Here is a 20,493-nt window from a genome sequence, read left to right as displayed (position 1 = left end):
TGTTTTGGTGTAATATAGGCTTTATTTTTGTCATTAATCTTACAATGGAATCTGGGCCAAAGGGTATAGACATTTTTAGTTATTTTCCTTGAATAATTAAAAATTGCTTCCCCAAAATATTTAGATCAATCACGGTTCTTCCAACGAGACATTAATGTGCCCACCTGAAACATCTTTTAGCCACAGGAAAGTCATAGTAACATGTTACAGATTATTTCTACCCAATCTTTTCATTTTTCCCCTAGTTGTCTGGTACTGTGAATATTAGTCATGTCACATGTCTTACCACCATATAGAATCACCGAGAGAATAGTGACATTAAAAATGATGGCTATGAGGCTAAGGTTTGTGATAATGAAAAGTACTGTGCAGATTTCTAAATGACAACACTACTCTCCTTTTCAACTCGGCCCAGCTCAACCATCTGCAGCATCTAGAATTTATATACTAACTTGATATTTATAACCTGGGTAATTGGGATTGTTCATCCATTTGGTTTTTCCACTATGTATATAGCTTGGCTAAACTCTTGAGAGACAATGTCTTACTGAGGAGGCCCTCCAGTGTTTAGGGGCATGAAGTAATTGGCATAGTAATCAATGCAGGAGCACCCCAAGAACCTCACCTATCTTAAAGGGGAAAATATTAAAGAGCCAGTAGATGTCACTACTGCCTAAGAAGTTTGCTATCTGGACTATAAGACCTACAGTAAGGTTCAGAAGCTTTAAAAAGTTGCTCTTCTCTAACTTTAACCCATTAAAACCCAGTATTCCTCAAATTTAAAGTTGAATTGTTACAATTTGTTGGAGGGGATAGTAAACAGTGTAATAGGGAAAAATAATTACTGCTACTTACTACTTGTGTGAAGTTGGCCAAGACACTTTATTTGGGCCTGTTTCCTAGGCTGCAAAATTCTACGCTTCAGCAAAAGCTTTATACTTCTAGAGAAATAAATGTAGGGATGAGATCTCAAAGAAAGGCTAAACTTGCCTTTAAAAAGCAGTTCCCTTCTTAACAAGGGTTTTTAATCTTAAGTCTATTAACTTTTAGAAAAATATCTTGATAACTGTATTTTAATATGATTGATTTCTTTTGTATTTTGTTTTATGCATTTAAAAACATTATTCTGAGAGTCCATAGAGTTTGACCAGCCTGCCAAAGGAGTTCCTAACGCCAAAAAAAGACTATGAGCACCTGCTTTAAATAGAATCCTCTTACCCACTCCTGCCCTTCATTACCACAAAGAAATCCCATTCAGCTTTTAAAGTCCTGCTCAAATGCCACCTCCTTCATAATGCTTCCCCTGAGACCCTAGCAGATAACTTTCCTTACATACCACCTGTCTTTTTGAATGCATACATAGTAGTTATTTATATACAGGGTGTCTCCTTTAGTTTTAAGCTTTCACAAAACTACATTAAAAGGGATACTCTCTATTTACTCCATCCCCAACAATACTATACATTTCAAGTGAATTATTTCTTAGTTCTTTGCACAGTGCTCTTAATTAAACAGAACTTAATAAATTTTTACAAACTGAATCTTTGAACTGAATTTCTTTTTAATAAGGAATTACTTAAAAGGACAAGTTGTGCTTTTAAAAGTACTTGGTAGTCCTCTAACTTGGGGAAAGTAGGCAGTATTTAGGACAAAGAACTAGTTTTGAAAGCCTGAAGCTGAGTAGTATAGGTATTTATTTCACAATAGTCGATAAATAAGTCTGAAAGCAAACTCAATTTATCTTAACCTAAATTTACCTAGTATCTGTAAACTTTTTTTGCCTTTTGAAATAATGACTGGCCAAAAGAAATGCGTGAGCTCAATTCTTCCTATCTAGCACGCTATTTGGGGCCAGGGAGTTTTTGTTGTGATGGATTGGTTATTGTAGAAAATGAATTGTAACTAGATTTACTGTCACTATAGATTATCTACTGAGACATGAAAATATTGTTTCTTTTTTCCACAATGTAGAATTGGAGATGTAGCATGAGGTAGTAGAAAGAGAATCTGACTTAGAGGTAGTCAAGAGACATGAATGGAGTCTAGTCTTTTTCTGCCAATGACTAGCAAGATGCCCTAGGGAAAGTCACTTTACATTTCTAGAATGCAGTGAAAATGAAGGAATTGGATTAGATCATTAAAGTCTCTTATAAGTTTAAAATTCCATGTTCCTGTAATTTATACATGGGTTATAATAATTTTTGAAGAATCCATTCATTTAGTATTTCACTTTAATTATCAGACTAAGGTCTCAAATATTTCAGTAAACACGAAACTTTCATAAAAACACCAAAAGTGCTAATAATGAATTTTTTAATAAAAACCTCAAACTATTTCAGATTTTTTAAAGTCATTCATTATCATTTCAAAAGGTATATCCAATAGCTACTCAATGAAAATCTGAGTCAAGACCATAACCCAGCACTGGAGTGCTTTTTAATGACTTAGGTAATGATACTCTATTTCCCCCTAACACTTATTCTAGTTCTAAACTTTAAAAAACCAATTTTAAATGAAACATTTATGATTATTTCCCTGGGGAACTAATTATAAATAAAGTACATATCAAAACAAGTTCTTAGAAAAAAGTCTGGACCATTGACACCTACATATTGGAAATGCCAAAAGAATTTCATTTCAATACATTATAAAATTTCCTGGGCCACTTTGTACTAAACATTATATATATGAAAGTAATTTAATTAACTATTACAATTTGAATACATTTTCATTTCCAGTAAATTTGAAGGATGTGCTATGTATTTAATGAATTTTGAGATAATGAAACACTAATTTCAAAATTAATTCCACACTTTCTGATAACAATGTAATTTTTAAAAGCTTCTTAAGTCAGAAATAAGACAAAGTGATACTTGCACTCTTAGTTATGGCTATTTTGTAATTTTATAAAGGTAAATGTAAATTTTTTTTTCTCAATCCATGACTATCATCCATGCTTTGACAAATAACACAAGACATATGAATAGGCTTTAGTGCTTAATGTTCTTTTGAAAATTTAGCATTATCACTGCAATACACAAAAATTCCTCCTTTACACTAGATTATACTACTACTTATAAGGAGGCTATTGAAATTTTATGATAAAACCAACACTTTTTTGCTAAAATAACATTAAACATTGAGAGAAAAACTTGTGTGTGAAATAATTTAAACCAAAGTTATAAGAAGGTGGCAAAGAAAAAACACCCAATACTGCTAGAAATAACAACCAACATGTGCATATATTAAAACTTTTAATAAGTGGAAAAAAATGGGTGCAAAAATTAAAAAAAGCCAGTGATCATATTAAAAATGATCAAAAAGGAAACCGACTAATTATACAATAAAATATGATATTTAAACAACAGTTGATGTTTAGTCTTGATTTATGTTCTAAAAAGAGCTTTGGGTGTTCCACAGCTTCCCTGTTGATTAATCAGCCATATTTGGTCTTTTAATTGTTCATGGATTCCATGTTTTAAAACTTCTAGATCTTAATAATTTTAAAGGTACCCTGAGCTTATCTCATCAAACCCTAAAGATGCACTATTTAAGTAAGATGTATTAAGATATTGCCTATCTTTCCATACATAGAACACTTTATGACAGCGTGAATTTTACACATTTTCTGTGGTCCTTAAGCTACACTCCAAAAAATTTAGCAGCCAATCACTAATATAATACAAAAAATACCCAACCACTGTCTTGTGCTCCCCCATCTGGCAGGGGATAAGTGCACAGAAGCCAGGACCACAGAGCCCTTTGGCTTAGTTGGACAGTAAAACAGGAAATGCAACTGGGCCTGTCTCTCTCTTGCATGACAATGTAGGGCACAATTTTTAAGAACCAGCTATGGCTCAATTTCCATACAGAGAACTGAGTGATCTAAGATCAAGAGGTTACAGAGATGGCGCTTGCTGTTCTCTTGGATTCTTAAACACAAGTTATAAGCAAAACTACATAGATTGAAATGCAAAAACAACCTTGAAATTACTGATTTAACAAATCCCAACTAATATTCAAAAACTTAAATCACAGTGTTAGGTGTTACAATATTTTCTATCTGAAATCTTAGTGAATTCGTTGACACCTAATCTGCTACGCTAGCTGTCAGAGATACCAGTCAGCACCATAAGAAGTCATTATTGTACTAATGAATTCTTATATAATTGTGGTACGGTTTTAGTAAATACTGTCCTATCCATGCTATCCTCGGGTTGGAGAGAGGGAATATATTAAATATTTTTAAAATTACAAAATAAGAGAAAACTAAAAAAAAATATTTGGAATTTGGAATTCTCTATTTTCTGAAGGCACAAGAGATCACAGCTAAAATTTACAGGTGTCTGATACTGCCAGACACACAGTTTAAACTGTTAAAAAAAAGTAGAAACATCTGTGGATTACCACCAATCTTTTTTGCTGTTGATGTATGTCTTGTAAATTTTTGTAACATCTTCACTCTGAAACATGACTAATATAATCTTGATATCTGAACAGATATAAGAAATCATTTTAACTTCATAAATGTAATAGTAAAAGCCTCTTTCACCTGAAACTGTATTCTGGATTTAGGGTTAACTAAACACAATAATTTAAGGCAAGATTTCTTAAAATGTTCAAGTAGTTTCAGATCTAAATAGAATTATGCAATAAAACACACATATTAATGCAGACAAATAATTATTAGGTTTCTATAATGGAAATATTTTAGTTAGGAAAGCCAACTGCAAGAACATTTAGATTTTGGCAGAAGTGATTATGTTTTAAATCTATTCTACTGTTGGCTCTTGCCCATGTACAATATAGACCTACATGGGTAGGCAAGCTACAGCACATGAATGGTTATGTGATTCAGTTTACACTTCTGTACTATTAATAGTCCTCTACTCTTACAGAGATGTAAACCATAGATTGACAAATAAATATGATCTCATATTTGACTGGAGACGTGTCCAAAATACCATGAAGTACGATAATGTTCTTCATACTCAGAAAGTGGTACATTCTGTTTACAGCTGGCACAACACAACCAACACTACTCATTCTTTTTAAGCCTATTGAAATGGTAAATGTCCCTATTCTTGGGAAGGCATTTGTCTACAGGAAAACATACCAAAATCACAAATGTTAACAGTGCCTAAGCTCTATGGACACATTTATGTTACATGCAAAAAATCAGAGTTCTTCCTACAAATCTAGGAGAGAAATGACCTTTCCAAAAATACTTAGCAAAACTTAATCTCCACAGGCAGTGCTTGCCAGACTAGCACAAACATTCATAAATACCACATTACACAGTAGGAATCGGTCTCCCAAACTAAAAAGCTAATTTGCTATTACACATATACATGCTTTAAACCTTTACTAGAACAAGTTTGTTTCTAGTTTTAGGTTAAAGGAAACTCTGCTGAAAGGAGGCCTTGCAGACAGACAATGGAGCTCCACTCCAACAGCTAAATGGTTTAGATTTTAGATGAGTATGCCATGAAGTCCAAGAGAAAGGGACAAAAACGTTATTATGGCCCTTCCTTCATTCTAATTTTAATATTTCCTTGTAATTTCTGCTAGTATGGTTCCCATATAAAACAGGCCCTGTTAAGTATTGATTTATGCAGAATGTGCTGGAAATGTTCCAAGATGTTCACAGGGTTGACAAAAACTGAAAAGCTTTTAAATACCCCTCTGGTACTCTTCCTGAAAGTAAGCTTCTCCCCCCACCCCCCCAAAAAATTCCCCTTGACCCTAACTCAAATAAAGTGGATCCAGCTCTCCTCACATTCCTGGGGTATTTTGAGAGGATGGGTCTGGCACCTGAGACTATAGTTTTGACCTTCATTGTTGTCCCAGTACTCGTTACCCCCGACTCGGTATCTAATTGCAAACTGGACCCCAGAACTGATCCCCAATAGATAGGGGGGTACAGGGAACCAGAAAGTGAACACATCTGAATCCCCATCACTGCTGCGCCAGTGGGCTCCTGCCTCCTGCTGGGTCCGCCAGCAGTTGTAGGTGTAGCGTACAGTCACCTGCTTCTCGAAGGCCATGTTAAGCACCTGGATGGTGCCGCTTAAGCCCAAGTCTGAGCTGGTGACCCGCTCCAGGCAGACCCGCTGGCTTTGCAGCCGGATGGAGAAGTCGTTGCGGTCCGCTGGCTGCGGGAAGTCCGGAACCAGGCACTGGATGGTGAACTCCAAGTCTTGGCTACTGCAGCAGAGGTCGGAGTTGATGGATAGCCTCGAGAGGACATGCAGTGGGACCGACGGGTCTTCCCCGGCGTTGAAAACCTTCACCTGGGTCAGCTCCAGACCCAAAGCATCAGCAAACCGCACCCGATGCTGTCGACTGCAGCCGGGTCTGCACTGGGCCCCCGCATTCCCCGACGCCTTCTTCCTGCGCTCGGGGGAGCTGGGGAGCGAGCGGGCTCGGCGGTGGATAATGGGCCTCAAACAAGGGTCGCAGCTGGAGGAACGTGGCTGCTGTTGGTGGACCTGGGGCCCTGGAGCAGAGACAGGGTTGCTTGGCCTCGGTGCCTGGGACATGCCCCGGTCCAAGTCGGTGAGGCTGCTGAGGCTCCTCAGAGCAGTTCGGGGTACGGACTGACGCAAACAGGGGGAGGGGGCCAGGACAAGGGAACCCGGCCCTTTAGACATGTCCGGGAGTTGCTGGAGAGATTGAGATGAGCGACCAAGAGTCCAAGATTCTCTCCTTCTCTCCCTCCCAGTCTCAGGCAGTTTCCAGCACGTCTGGCAGAACCTTTATCCAAGCTCCTGCAATAACCAGAGCTGTCACGATACCGTAGCACAAAGCAGCTGGAGCTGAAGCCTCTGGGGACTACCTTCTATCTCCAGCTGCCACAAGCGCCCGAATCCTTTTCCGTTTGCTGCAATTAAAAAGATGTTTCAAAAGGGAATGCTTTTACTTCCCCCTTCGGTACCAGTAACTTGTAGGAGCCGCCACAGGGGTTCGGGGTGGGGGCTGGGAGTGGGTAATTCGGGGGCTGGGGGTAGGGTCTTCTCCCTACTCCTAAACTAAAGGAGGAGAAAAAAAAAAGGTTACGGGAAGGGTAAATTTCCCTGCCCCACCCACCAGCCCCACATCAGCTGCGCTGCATACAACGTTGCAATTTGAGAAGGTGCTCCCTAGGAGCGAGCCCCTGCCCCACCCCTTCCGTGACGCCAAACTCGCTTACCGGAATCCCCAATTTCACCAGCTTCAAACTGGGTCAAAAAAATAAAAGGTTGTCCTTGCCAACCACTCCCCGAATTTTTTCTCTTCCTTCCTTCAAGGCTTCTGACAAGCCTCTTCAGCCACTCCCTCCGCAGCGTGTCGCAGTGGTACCTCCCCCCAGTGTTTTTTCCTTTCTTTTCCTTTTCCTTTTTTTTTTTTTTTTTTTTTCAATTTCGGTTTGCTTCTGGGCAGCCTAGCTGGGCGGTCGCAGTTGCGGTAGCAAGCTACCGGGAAGGGAGATAGCTAGAAGGGAAGTAAGTCTGACTGCTTAGTCACGTATTTCTGTGCTTGCGAAAAGGAAGCTCTAATCTATCTGTCGGTTTGACAGGACGACGTAAATATTCAGTAGGTAATATACATACACATTTAATTTGCAAATACATATGTATGCCTATATATACGTATGTGATATTTGTACTAGTAAAAGCTAATAAGATGATTGAATTACTGCTGCAGATACCTGGATTTTTTATTTTTAGCTAGTCAAGCCTTGGGGAATTATTTCATTTGGTGGCGGAAGCTTATTTTAGAAATTAGTTTCTCAATGGTCCCATTGGCCATATTAACTACAACCCTGAAGGATGAACCTTTTCTACCTGACGGCAGGAGCAGCCCTGCGTAAGGTGAAGCGTCATTTCTGCACATCACCCATAATGCTTTGCTGGCCTAAATGACTGACAAATTCCCGGGGGAGGGTAGGGGTAACTGCTGTCTTTCTATTTTTCTGTCATTCACTAGCTGGTGACAGGAAGACAAGATTTAATTAACATTGTGTGATGAATAATGCAACTGACCTTAATCAAGCGGTGAAGCGTGTGAAGCAATTTAACAACTAGAATTAGTTGGGTGATTTTTTAAAGCCACGTGAAAGAGAAGGTTGCATGTTTATTTACTGCGTTTTTTGGACCTGATGAATTTTTCCTATTTCACCTTCTGACTTAAATGTACAAAGAGCTGGAGCCTTTGGCTTTACAGCGAAAGGTGATATGAAAAAGGTGCAAACGTACTCTCTTGGGAGCAATTATGGGACCAGGCATGAAAGACAGCCCCTTATTACTGCCCAGAGGGAAACAGAAAAAGGAAAACCAGACCTATGAAACACGCCAGAGAATGGTAACGTAAGGAAACCTATTTTTTTCTTTCTTTATGTTAGTAAATATTTTTCATTCTTAGTAAAGTGATTGTGATTTCTTGGAGCGATAAGTGAATTATGTTAACATATGCATATACCTACTATTTATGTCTATATAATGTGTGCGTATATATATGTAAATATATCTGTATACACTTTGAGGAAAGAAACCCTTCATATGAGGTATGTTAGTAGGAAACTAGCCCCACACCGATGAGGCTGTTTTAATGGATACGTCTTGATTTAATAGATTTCACATGATGTTTGTGGCCCCAAGGTTTCATAATGAGGTTAATTTTAATTCATTGATTTACATATAATACAGTCATAGAGTATTTGTGCCCCAGGTCCCCAGAGGATAATCGGCCATTCATTTGATGAGAAATTTTAAGATGCTTTCATTAAAGAAATTACGTGATCTTTGTATAAATTTCCATTTGTCTTTTCTAGAGACCTTTTTCTTTCTTGAAATGAGAGGATGTTTTCCTTTTTAATTTGAATACAACTTAAGAAATTTTCATTGATTAAATTTTAAGGAGCCTTTCTTTGGTTCTATGTAGTCAACCAGCCATTACTTTTAAAGCCCGAGGTTTCTTTTGGCTAAGATAATTTTAAAAGCATCATTGTACCTGTCCTGGATGATAAAAAAAAAAAAAAGAAAAACTAGACAATTTTCACTTTACTTTTTAATGTAGGAATATGTGAATGAATGAATGAGAAAAGCTTTTATTAAGTGCTTACAGTGTGTTAAGCATTGTGTTAAATTGTTGTTTGTCCTTAGTTTGTCACTGTGTTAAGTGCTGAGGACACGAATACAAAAGCAAAGGCTATCCTTGCTCTCTAGAACCTAAGTTTAAATTCTAATTGTTTAAGAGAGATGACACTGATTAAGAGAATAGTGGCCCGGTTGAGGCATTTTGGTCTGCAAAGTTGAGGTGAGTGGGGCCATACATAGGGAAGTAGATTGACATGTGTCCTCTTCGAAGAAAAGTGGCAGTTGATTTTTTATTTGATTGTTCTAGAACTGGAAGGGCACCTCAGAGTAGCAAAGTCAAGTTGTCAACAAGTTGGAACAAAGTGGAATTTATCTGGTCCTTCCAGATACAGTGGTCTATAAGAAGCAGTTACCACGCTGTATTTCTTACCCCAGTGTAAGATCACCAAAAGAATATATTTGTATGTATGTATATATGCTGTAGAGATGTCATTTAGAGCAACTATAGCATCATGAGCTTGTATCTTGTAGACATGACTATGGGTACAAAAAAAGTGTACATTTTAACAGCTTTGTATTGAGCTTTTTTTGCCTTTCAAATCTTGTTTGCTTTTAAACAACCCAATACTGATGTTAGGTTCTTTTGCAAGAAATAATATTAATAGTAAGAGGTGTTCTGTTATTTCTAGTTCCAACAGTGGAACATCCCTTCCAAATATAAAAGGAATAAAGAAACCATTTCCTCAGCTGACACCATCTTCAAGCAGATTGAGTAAGAGTATCTCCAGCACTACAGAAAAGGTAATGTAATGTTTGTAGAAAGAACTTGCTCAGATTTCATGATCAGTTTTTACATTTTCACAATGGTTCTTACTACATGTGCCTATTTCACAGACATCTCACAGCAGCCTAGATGATGTTCAGTCACGAAGTTTTTACAAGAAAGGGAATAGGATGAATGAGTCTTGTCAGAAAAACAGGTAGTGTTTTTTGTATAATTCCATTACTTCACAAGTTTGTTCCTAACATATGATACATGTACCTAAAAATAATTCCTAATTCTGAAACTGTTATTTGTAAAGAAAGTGTATTTTTTCCTCTGCATCTGTAGAGTTCTGGGTCACAGGACCAGAACCCAGAGCTGTTGACTCCAAATTCTGTGTCTTTTCTACTATAACATACTCTGACATTCTGATGTCCAAATTCTAAGGCTTTTTGCAGATTATCTTGTATGACTTTGACTTAAAGCAAATCACTTAATCGCTCTTATTTTTTTAATTTTAACAATTCAACATGCATTTAATAGCCTATATGTAAGGCACAGTGCTGGGTGGACAAAAACAAAAATGAATCAGTTCCTTCTCACAAGGAACTGGGTGGGGGGAGGGGATTTATTTAACTTGAGGGAAATAATATTTACACAGATATGTAAATACAAGATAAGTTGAAGAATAAGAGAGCAAAGAGAAGATAGGATGGAGAAGAAGGGGAAATTTTGGGAAAAGGCACATTTTGGGTATATCGTAGAGAGAATTCTTATTTAGTTAACGTTTGGAAAAAATGACCTCTGAGGTCCCTTCTAGTTCTAAGTCTATGATCCTATGATTATTATAATTTTATATATTTGAAACAAGTTACATTTTTTTATGATTCAAGTGTACTGTAGCTTACAAAATGATAGTACTTACTTAGAAAGGCCCCTGGGCATCATGCTTGCCACATATTCCCCATTTTTATGTAACAACCAAAAATCAAATTGCAAGCCATTCTTTTTATGCTTTTTGAACTGCCAGCATTCTCATTATCTGAATAAGATCCTAGATACTTAAGAATTAAGCTTTGTACAAATTTCGATGTGTAGTCCCAAAGAAAGGTCTTTTCCTGCAACTTACACTCCTGTGAGCAAATAAACCAAAAGAAGTAAAATTTTATATGAGTTTGACGTGATGTTACTAATAGTGCTTGTACTATTCATTAAATCCATTTTATTCATTAAACTTTTAAAGTGTAGCACTGTCCTTATTCTTTCCATTCTCTAGAAGTTTGGCTGCTTCTTGTGAGACACTGATTTTCCATTCAGTTAAATTTCTTTGAACATATCTCTAAATTGAAAGCATTCTCTGAAAATATATTTTAATAGGGGTTTAGATGATTTGTGTTTTTGCTACATTTTAAATATAAAGAATTTTTAGTAGCTCACAATCACCACAGCTTTCATTGATGATTAAGTGCTGTGAGACATGCACTTTGCATATTATTTACATTTAAATTAAAGATGGGCATGTAAACTAAAGCTGTGGATTTTACTTGTTAATGTTATTAAGCACTGTTTATCACAAACACCACAGAATTAGGGTTTTGACAGCAGTTTTTTCAAATGTTTATAAAGCATGCAAAATTTCTCTAAAACTATAATAATGAAGACATTTAGGGAAATGGAATAATTGAAGCAGGTCTCCTCCCTCTCCCCATACGAATAACATCTTAAAGTTTAATAGCTGAAGTGAAATTGAATTAATACACTCACTTTGGGTACTTCTTTTTGGGGAGAGTACTTCTTTCGTATATAAAAAAGACACAATTGTACTAAATGTCCTCCATCAGTACATGGAAAATTTAATTATTCTGGGTTACTCTGTCCTTCAAAGGAGTTTAGGGGGCCCTTAAATTTTCCAATACTGTATAATAATTGAAAAATAAAACTAAAGGGTTCCTATTTTGTTTTGTCTTATAATAACAACAGCCAGATAAGTTTTTGTCTTTGTATGATATCTTCTAAGAATGACGGCTGTTTTCTTTTCCACAGCAGTATGAATGTTGGCCCACCTCTGAATAGAGCAAAGGGTTCAAAGAAGAAGGATCCCTTAGATAAAAAGCTGAGTAAATCTCAATTTCCCCTCATTCCTTCCCAGTTGAAAAGCAGTATTATAGATATCCCCCAAAGGCCTGAGGATGAACTTAAAGCAAGTAGTTGTACGGAAGGAGACCCTAAAAGAAACATTCCAGGATCTGTTGCCGAAGCTACTCCATTTGGTTCCAGATTTCCAGAGCCTTCAATGGGCAAATTATTTCTCGACTTTCAGTCATTGAATATTATTAAAGAAGATGCTGATGAGGACAGTGCAAGTGACCTTTCTGATTCTGAAAGAATTCCTATTCCACCTTCTCCTTTTACACCACCAGAACTTAACCTAAGAGCTGAAGAAATCGATCCAGTTTGTTTTGATCCTCATGCTGATCAAGGCTCTGAACAAGCTGAATATTACTATCCTGACTTCCTTCCACCTCCTTTTAACTCCTGGGATTTAAATAATATGGCTTCATCCACAAGCACAGAGTACAAAAAGGAGCTCCTCCCACAGACCATAGAGTCTCTTGGGAAGTATATTGATAGACTCGTTCAACTAGAGTGGCTACAGATGCAAACCGTACAAAATGAAAAAATAAAGCTAGTCAAAGCAAGGCCTCAGACTGCTCCTGGTACCTTATGGAGTGCAAAGAGCCCTGGGAAAAGCAGGCAGTTTCCAAATACTTTATCTAGCAGGATGTTAACTCATCCTGAAGGATTTACAAAGTTTCCCCCTAGCCAGGCAGTTCATCTTCGCAAAAGAGAAGTTCATTGTGAAGAAGCCCACCCATCATATTATGTATTCCAGAGTTCTCCCAAATCTATTAATACAGTAAGTAGCAGGTCATGTCCCCAGAAGCAAAACTATGAAATGAGAATGAAGGAAAAGAAGAAGAAACCAAACGAAGGTTCAAAGCAGCAACTTCTGGAATTGCCATGTGGTGACAGTAGTTCTAAGATTCAGGCTAGTGGTAACATTAGAATTCCCAAACAGCCACAGATGCTTCTTTCCCCAGTTGAGCATCTTAAGCCCCTCAAAGCACCCCTACGTCCAAATCCCAAGAGAAATGGAAATGCAAATAACTATGGACATACCAACAAAGCCACAGCAGGGAGAGAACTCAAAACTAATGGAGGGAAGCAAGCGTCCTCTATGTTCAAGTAATTTTATTTTAAGTAGATAACTAAATTATAAAGGTCATGCAGAGAGCTACATATTAATATGCCTTCTGATGAATAAGACTGTGACTTAAGTCTTATTAAGTGGGAACATCTGTAGGAAATTTATGTTTACTTGACATTTCAGTGGCTTGTATTTTTTTCCTCCTGTGCCAACAGTGTCACCTCAGAAGTGTCTTTTGATGAACTTTTTTCTATATTAATAATTTTAGGCTGATAATGAGAACGCTTTAGGTAAAAATCAACTTTCTTGATTGAGAAGATACGGTAAGTGCCATATTGAATGAGCAAGATTGAATTCTTTTTTTTCCTGGAGAAGAGCCAACTAAGTTTCTGGAATAGCCAGCTAGCCCAGATTTAACTATGCAGAATGGATAGAGTGTTATTCTCTCTCCTGATTTCCCTTGCACGTAAGTAATACACTATTTAAAATGGTGTTGGATTATAGAAGTTAGATAGTAAAGACTTCTCTTTGCATTACTTCTCTCTCACATGCCTTTGCATTAGCCATATAAGCAATAGGGTCAGCTTCATTTCACGCTCTAAGAGAGCGCTTCAGTTTGTCCTCAGGGTTATGGAATATGGAGTTTCTATTTTGAGCTGAGTCATTTATCACTGAATTTCTTTCTCTTAAAAGTCTATGGATTCTGGTGTTTTAATACTTTTAACAATCCAACATGGGAAGCAAATATGTTAAACTGAGGACTGTTGGAAAGATCCTTTTTTGAGAACTTTAAAACTTGGTTTAAAATAAAACCGGTTTCTAAATGTACATATTTCACAGAACCTTTTTTTCTAGCTGAAAATTGTTTGAATATGATTTCACTTTAACAGAGGGTTGGGATAAAACAGTTGGTATACCAGAAGTCAGACTGTCTCTGAAGGGGGACATCATGAGGAAAATACTCTTAGAATTTGAAATTGATCTGCCAGTAGTGCAATAAATCACAACATGGAACTACATTGAATGTGGCAGATGTTAAGTTACAGCTGGATCCTGCAAAACCTTTTCAGTATAATTTACTAAAGACAAGCACAGTACTGTCCTGTTTGGATTGCAAGAGCACAATTATATTTTGGGGGAAAAGGGAAAGGAAAGACAGCTAAAGAAGTGGGTGGGCTAGAAGAAGGCGGCTTTTCAGAAGCCTACTCCTGACACTTCCAGGTCTTCCCATTGGGCACTCAGCTTGTCCTGGCTGTCCCTGTGTGAATTGATTAATAACACGTATTTGTACTTCTAGTTGTATTATTCAGCTTATCGTTAATTTTCATATTCTTCAAAATTCTTGGTTGTTTACTCCTTCAAAAATAGTGCACTTTTATGACTTTATTTCAGTCATTTCATGGTTAGTCTATCATAGTTTTTCTCCTCTTTAATTTTTATCTGTCAAGGTTATGATAAAAGTTGTTTGGGAACTTGCACTGTGAAAGCCAAATACAAAGACATCCTTTCGAAGGAACTTTTCCTGTAGGTTCAGTGTCATTTAAATAGTTGTATAAGTGACAGATGGAAATTTCTAAGGACCACATATATTTATAACTAAAATAATGTGCCAATATTAAATTTTAAGATTACTTTAAGAATATGATTTAACCATCCTAAAAATTTATTTTGAGGATATGTTTTTCTTTTAATCCAAGCACCTTCTCAGGTTCTTCCTCTTAAAACTTTTATTATTCTTATTAACTGGTTAGAGAAGCTCTCCCTTTTCATCCAATAATTCCTGTTATCTATTTTGTCCAAAAAAGAAAAAAATAATGTACATATGCTACTAAGTCCTACTTCTAATATTCATAAACCCCAAACATACTGTGGTAGCTTTTGCACTAGTATATGCATGATACATGGAAAATAGTGCATGGATTACCTGCCTTTAATGCCGTTCACATGGGCTCCTTATGCAAATGTTCAGCTTTATGCCACGCATCCTTCTTTGACATTGCTGCTCATAGATGTGCCCCGCCTATGTACAATTCAGTAGCCCAAAAACAGTTTTCTGTATATAAAGTTGCAACTTACAGGACTATAACCTGTCATCGTTTTTTGCTCAGTTTTTGAAGTGTTGCTTTATGTTCTTTGCTGAAGGCATGTGGTACTTTACTGTGTGGTGTCATAACTATAAAATCTCAGCAAGCATGCTATGATAGAGGCTGCTTGCAACAAAACTAAGTGACTAAAATTGAGTTGCCAGGACTTGAGTGGTAGTTTTGAGAGCCTGGATTAGTTTAAATGCCGATTCTTACCTCATCTTCACTCAGTTTATGCACTTGAGCTACTATCTATCAATGACCAAAAATCTATTTCTGCAAACACATCTATTTCCAGCTTACTTAATTGAGATCTACTGATTTTCAAAAAACAAGTATGTAATGGGGGGAAGGAGAATATTAATATACCAAAACAACATTTTTGAACCTGGAAAGGGGATAGGTTTTACTTACCTTTGCATTTCCCCCACTCAGATTGCTTTGATTTTCCATAATATTTTGATATGCCAAGATCCCCTGGGGAATAGCCTTTTTTGTTTTGTTTTTTTTCTCCCCACAGTTGATAACAGAATTGTCCCAACAGGTAAAATGCCAATTCACTGATTTATAATGGGACAAATTTTAGATATTTCCTCTGACACATGCATCATACCATGTTTGATCCCCCACGTGAGTTAAGATCCTTCCCGTTGTGTATATTAACATCCTTGGGAAGTACAGTGGTTAATTCCTATATTTTATCAGAATACCGTCCGGTGCTATGGATCTGTTTCTTCTAGTGTACTTCAAGAAATAAAACATTTTCAGGGAATGGTTTCTGCATTTGTAGGACCTGGTCTGATGTCACTTAGACTATCCCAACTGGTGCCCAACATGAGCAACAAGCTTAATTTAATGAAAAAGACACCAATAATCACCTAGTGTTTATTTATTTGGGAGCATTCACTTTACTGTTGAATTAAAAATGAAAGAAAAAAAGCCACTGGCTAACAACTCAGTACAGTACACTAGTGATAATAACTGAGATTTTAAGTTGAATAAACTATATTCAATTGCCTGTTAAGATGTCTCAAAAAGTTTCTAAGAGATTAAATTCTGAATATCAAGGTAAACAGGCTTAAGGAGACTTTCGTACAATAAGATGATCGCATCATCACTAGATAGCTACCCAGCATCTGCCATGAAAATGTCATCTAGAGGGTTGGGAGCTCCAAAGACAAATTGAGAATGACGTGTAATGGAGCAACTGTGACACTTGGCAGCATACTGGCCAATGGAAAGATGTGGCTGTATAATAGCTTGAAGGAAGAAAATTTATGGTAGTTCTTGAGCCTGTTTGAAGTTGCAAGAAAGACACAGGAATTTCCATGGATACTAATTTTCCTTGTTTATTATTTATTAATGTCTTAATTTTCCTTATGCACATATTAACTGAAGGTACATGTGTATAACTATTCGAGGTACATTCCTAGAAAATAACAGAGAAGCAGTGCTTCTTCTTAAGGGACAGTTGTACAGGGCACTATCCAACAGCATGAAAACACTCAGCATGCTTGGATTACTTACTGTTATAACTGTTGTATGCTTGCCTTTGCTAATGAGAGTGAATAAAATAAACAATATACATGACTCTTTGGGCCTCTGCTTTTAAATAAACAGAAAATCATGCTTATCCAAGGTGGGTTTTTTGGTTTGTTTTATATGGCATTTTCCCTCCTTCCATATGTTACTTTCTAGCTAGCGAGTCAAAGAATATCTGAGAAAATTATTTGGCATTCCAAACTCTAAATTTATGGAGTTTTAAAAAAATACTATCTTGAGATCTTTTGTTGTCACATTTCATCATATATTTCTCTCACTTTCTACCCCAGAGAACTATAGTGACAAAGATGAAAAATAAGCCCAGAAAAACTAACCAACATTATCAACTGCGTGTAACGCATACATAGTTCCCCACCTCCACAAAGAAGGGAGGTAGTTGTATTTTCTCTGGAGCCAAGATTGATCATTATGATTACGCAGCAGTCGTTTCAATTGTGTGCTGTAGTTCTTTCTATTTACATTGTAAAATTCGTGTATATATTGTTTTCCTGATTCTGCTTTCTTCTATGGTTCGTACAAAATTTCCTGTGCATCTCTGTTTCTCTGTATTCATATTCATTATTTCTTTTGGAGCAGTACTATTCCATTACACATGTACCACAATTTCTTTAGCTATTCCCCAATATTTAGGCCTCTACTTTGTTTCCAGTCTTTCCTACTGCCTAGAGTGTTTCTATAAATATTTAGGTGTATTTGGGGCCTTTTTTTCCTTGTCTTTCATGGAGGATAGAATATATGTCAAGCAATGAGATCTCTGGGTCAAAGGGAATGGACATTTTAGTCCCATTCTTTTTATAACTTATTAAATTTCTTAATTTTTTCATCAAAAACCTTATAAAGGGCTTTAGTATATTATTTAATCAATGTGTATTTTTCCCCAAGGGCAGATGGGGAATATCCTTTCCTGCCTAACCCTTCTCTGATGTCTCATCAGAGACATAAGAGGTCACTCCAGATTATCAAAGGCTATGCCAGCAAACACAAGCTTTTAGAGGGTCTTACAAAAAGTAAAAAGGCTTTAGGCATAGGCCCAATAATATCAGCTGGTATTATGTAGTGCTTTAAGCTTTGTAGAATGCTTTATATATGTTGTTTAATTATATCCTCACAAAAGCCCTGTAAGATAGGTTCTATTATTATCCCCATTTTACAGATGAGGAAACTGAGGCAAACAGTTAAGTGACTTGCTCAGGGCCACAACTAGTAAGTGTCTGAGGCAGATTTCTTCCCTATGACTTCCTGACTCTAAGTCCAGCTCATTACTATGCCACCCAGATGGTCAATGGTGGACTGTCTCCTTGACTGAGAGACAGATCGGTACCTAAAAATAAGTGCATTACCAGAAAGTTGACCAACCTGTGATTTTTTTTTTCTGAGAGGGGGAGGGAGCAGCCTCTTATACAACATACAGTGTGGAAGATTTGCACTCTGCACAATAAACCAGAATGAAATTAGATCTTTGAAAGTGCTGGAAAAGTAATAAAATAATGAAGCTTTGTGTGTGAGTGAATAATCTGATTTCATTGGCGTGGGTATTTTCTCTCTCGAGGAAGATTGCAATCTGTCCAAAGCTTTGTTTCAATTTCCAGAAGCTTAAATGTGACTTGTACCTTGTCACACAACTAATATGTATCAGAATTTGGCTCCTGCTCCCTCGCCATGCCATTTATCTGTCTTTCTGTCTATGTTTTCTGTCTAATTTCCAAACCTCGTTTCATTGGTGTAGGACATTTGAGGTTTTAAATCCCAGTTTTAGAAACTAGCCTAAGGCACAAAGATTAAGTAAATTGTTCAGGGTCCTGCATGAGTCATATGAAAGCCAATATATGTCAAAAGGAGAATTTGAACGCAAGTCTTCCAATGACAAGCTGTCTCTCCATTAAGCCAAGAGGCTTCTCTCAAAGACATATCAGAATATATATGTGTGTGTGTGTGTGTTTTTATACATATATCTATATAGATATGAAGGAGTATAATCCCCTTCAAAATTGTCACTTTGGGAGTTCATTCCAACTATGAGTCTCGATCTCCCCTTCTTCAGACTCCTCTCTTTGGTAACTATATTCAAAGCCTGAAATACATTGCTTCAAATATCCATGATCATGGAAAATCTTCAACCTATGAGGGCAGATTTGGGTTTTGGAACCAGGTGGACATTATAAAGAGCCAAGTTTGGCCGGTGGGTGATCAAGCTGTGTTTAAAATGTGTGTGTATACATTTATACTCATACACGTATAAATATATACACATATATATGAATGTTTTGTGGCTTTTTTCCTTTTTTTTAGATGTTGCTATTTTGTCATCCACAAGGTGGCGACTATTACTTCACATTTCAAAGAGCACTAATTTAAGCTGCTGCATAAAAAAAATTTTCTGATCAAATACAAAGGTATTTATTAATTGAAATGAGATAGAAATGCAAAGGAATGCCCACTTTTTTCACTAACACATTATGCCACCTTTTGTCATCCTTTTTGCCGGTGTTTACTAACATGCAGTATATTCTTACCTTTTTCTCAATGATTTCAACAATTGGTCCACAATCCCATCATCCAGCCTTAAGATTTTAGCGCTTGTGTTGATTACCCTTTGAAATCCTTGTCTTACAGTTCCTTGACCTCAAATTCAGTGACTTCGATTCTGAGTCCATCTCATCTTCTCACCAGTCCATCCACACTGTGTATCTTATGGTCACTCAGAATAGGTCCCACTTTCAAGATATGCAATGGAGTCATCTGTCTTGTTGCACTTATGTGACTCTACCATTCTTTCATTCTTTCAGACCTGACCCTGGTTCTCATCACCTGCCCCTTGACTCTTCCCTATTCTATTCCATCATCTCATATCTGGCTTTATTTTCCTCCCTACACAATCTGGACTCCATTGCATGATGAATTCCTATCTGCCTTTTAAAAATGAATTAAAGTGTCATCTCTTTTATGAAGCCTTCCTTGATTCTCTAGTATGCATACACACTATCCTTCATTGATGACCCTTTTCTAAGAGCTCACATAGCTCTTTGTTTCATAACTCAAATGTACTTAGCAGGTGATGTATATTAAAGTTACATTTGTATCTGTCCTATACCCTATTATACTATAAGCTCTATAAAGGTATGGATCTCATTTAAACTTTATCTTTCCTCTAGACCCAGCATATTGCACAAGGTAGGTTCTTAATTTTAAATGGCTAATTTTAATATTTCATTTCAATTTAGCACTTTCAGCCACCCTAAATTCTTTTCTCTGCCTTGATGTGGCATTGCACTACTAATAGGTAACTTCAGATAACTAGTGACTAAGGCTAGGGGTTCATGATGTTAACATCTATGAACGTTTTAAAAAGTTTCTATTTCAATACAATTAGTTTTCTTTATAATCCTGTATTTTTATCTTATGCATTTAAAACCACCATTCTGAGAGTGTTCCACAGGCTTCACTAGACTGCCAGAGAAGTTCAGGACCTCAAAAAAGATCCTTCATGACCCTCAACTCTATTAGCTCTGATGCTGGGTTGTTTTAACCTTGTTGGGAAAAAGTCATGAAGCTGTGCTGAGTGCATATAGAAGCAAGGTTTTAGCTAACCTCATCTGGATCTTCATTCTTCCTCAGTAATCCTTTTATTCATCTTACTTCCACTTTGTGCACAATACTAGACATCCAAGGGAGAAAAAACAAAACTCAACATACAAATCGAAGCCTCTGATAGGTTCAGATTCCAAGTATGCTACTGATTACCTTTGTTACAATGGAGGAAATAACTTCATTTCTCTGGGCCTCAGTTTCTTCATGTGT

The 20,493-nt window shown here is 36.9% G+C and overlaps 2 protein-coding genes across 6 annotated transcripts; one reads left to right on the top strand and one right to left on the bottom strand.

Annotated features, from left to right (window-relative positions):
- On the bottom strand, positions 1 to 7,144 carry PPP1R3D (protein phosphatase 1 regulatory subunit 3D). Its single transcript, XM_036749359.1, has one exon. It carries the CDS (start codon positions 6,651 to 6,653, stop codon positions 5,751 to 5,753), a length of 903 nt encoding a protein of 300 aa, XP_036605254.1. The 5' UTR covers positions 6,654 to 7,144; the 3' UTR covers positions 1 to 5,750.
- Positions 7,145 to 7,397: 253 nt separating this feature from the next.
- Positions 7,398 to 16,724, top strand: FAM217B (family with sequence similarity 217 member B). Of its 5 annotated transcripts, none has more exons than XM_036749356.1 (5): positions 7,398 to 7,484; positions 8,183 to 8,348; positions 9,767 to 9,878; positions 9,972 to 10,057; positions 11,884 to 16,724. In XM_036749356.1, exons 2-5 carry the CDS (start codon positions 8,254 to 8,256, stop codon positions 13,088 to 13,090), a joined length of 1,500 nt encoding a protein of 499 aa, XP_036605251.1. In that variant the 5' UTR covers positions 7,398 to 7,484; positions 8,183 to 8,253; the 3' UTR covers positions 13,091 to 16,724. The 5 variants fall into 5 exon arrangements, with proteins under 5 accessions (XP_036605251.1, XP_036605250.1, XP_036605252.1 ...); XM_036749355.1 differs by lacking the exon at positions 7,398 to 7,484 and adding an exon at positions 7,512 to 7,853; XM_036749357.1 differs by lacking the exon at positions 7,398 to 7,484 and having other exon boundaries at positions 7,863 to 8,343.
- Positions 16,725 to 20,493: the final 3,769 nt, after the last annotated feature.

Source organism: Trichosurus vulpecula, chromosome 3 (assembly GCF_011100635.1).
Source record: "Trichosurus vulpecula isolate mTriVul1 chromosome 3, mTriVul1.pri, whole genome shotgun sequence".
Lineage (NCBI taxonomy): Eukaryota > Metazoa > Chordata > Mammalia > Diprotodontia > Phalangeridae > Trichosurus > Trichosurus vulpecula.
This window is presented reverse-complemented; position numbering and strand designations above follow the sequence as displayed.

Bases quoted from the DNA above. Each gene is read 5' to 3' on its own strand.
- PPP1R3D (XM_036749359.1), bottom strand. From the start codon at position 6,653: ATGTCTAAAGGGCCGGGTTCCCTTGTCCTGGCCCCCTCCCCCTGTTTG.
- FAM217B (XM_036749356.1), top strand. From the start codon at position 8,254: ATGGGACCAGGCATGAAAGACAGCCCCTTATTACTGCCCAGAGGGAAA. The intron at 8,349-9,766 runs GTAAGGAAACCT...TGTTATTTCTAG, and splicing joins ACACGCCAGAGAATGGTAAC to TTCCAACAGTGGAACATCCC. The intron at 10,058-11,883 runs GTAGTGTTTTTT...TCTTTTCCACAG, and splicing joins GAGTCTTGTCAGAAAAACAG to CAGTATGAATGTTGGCCCAC.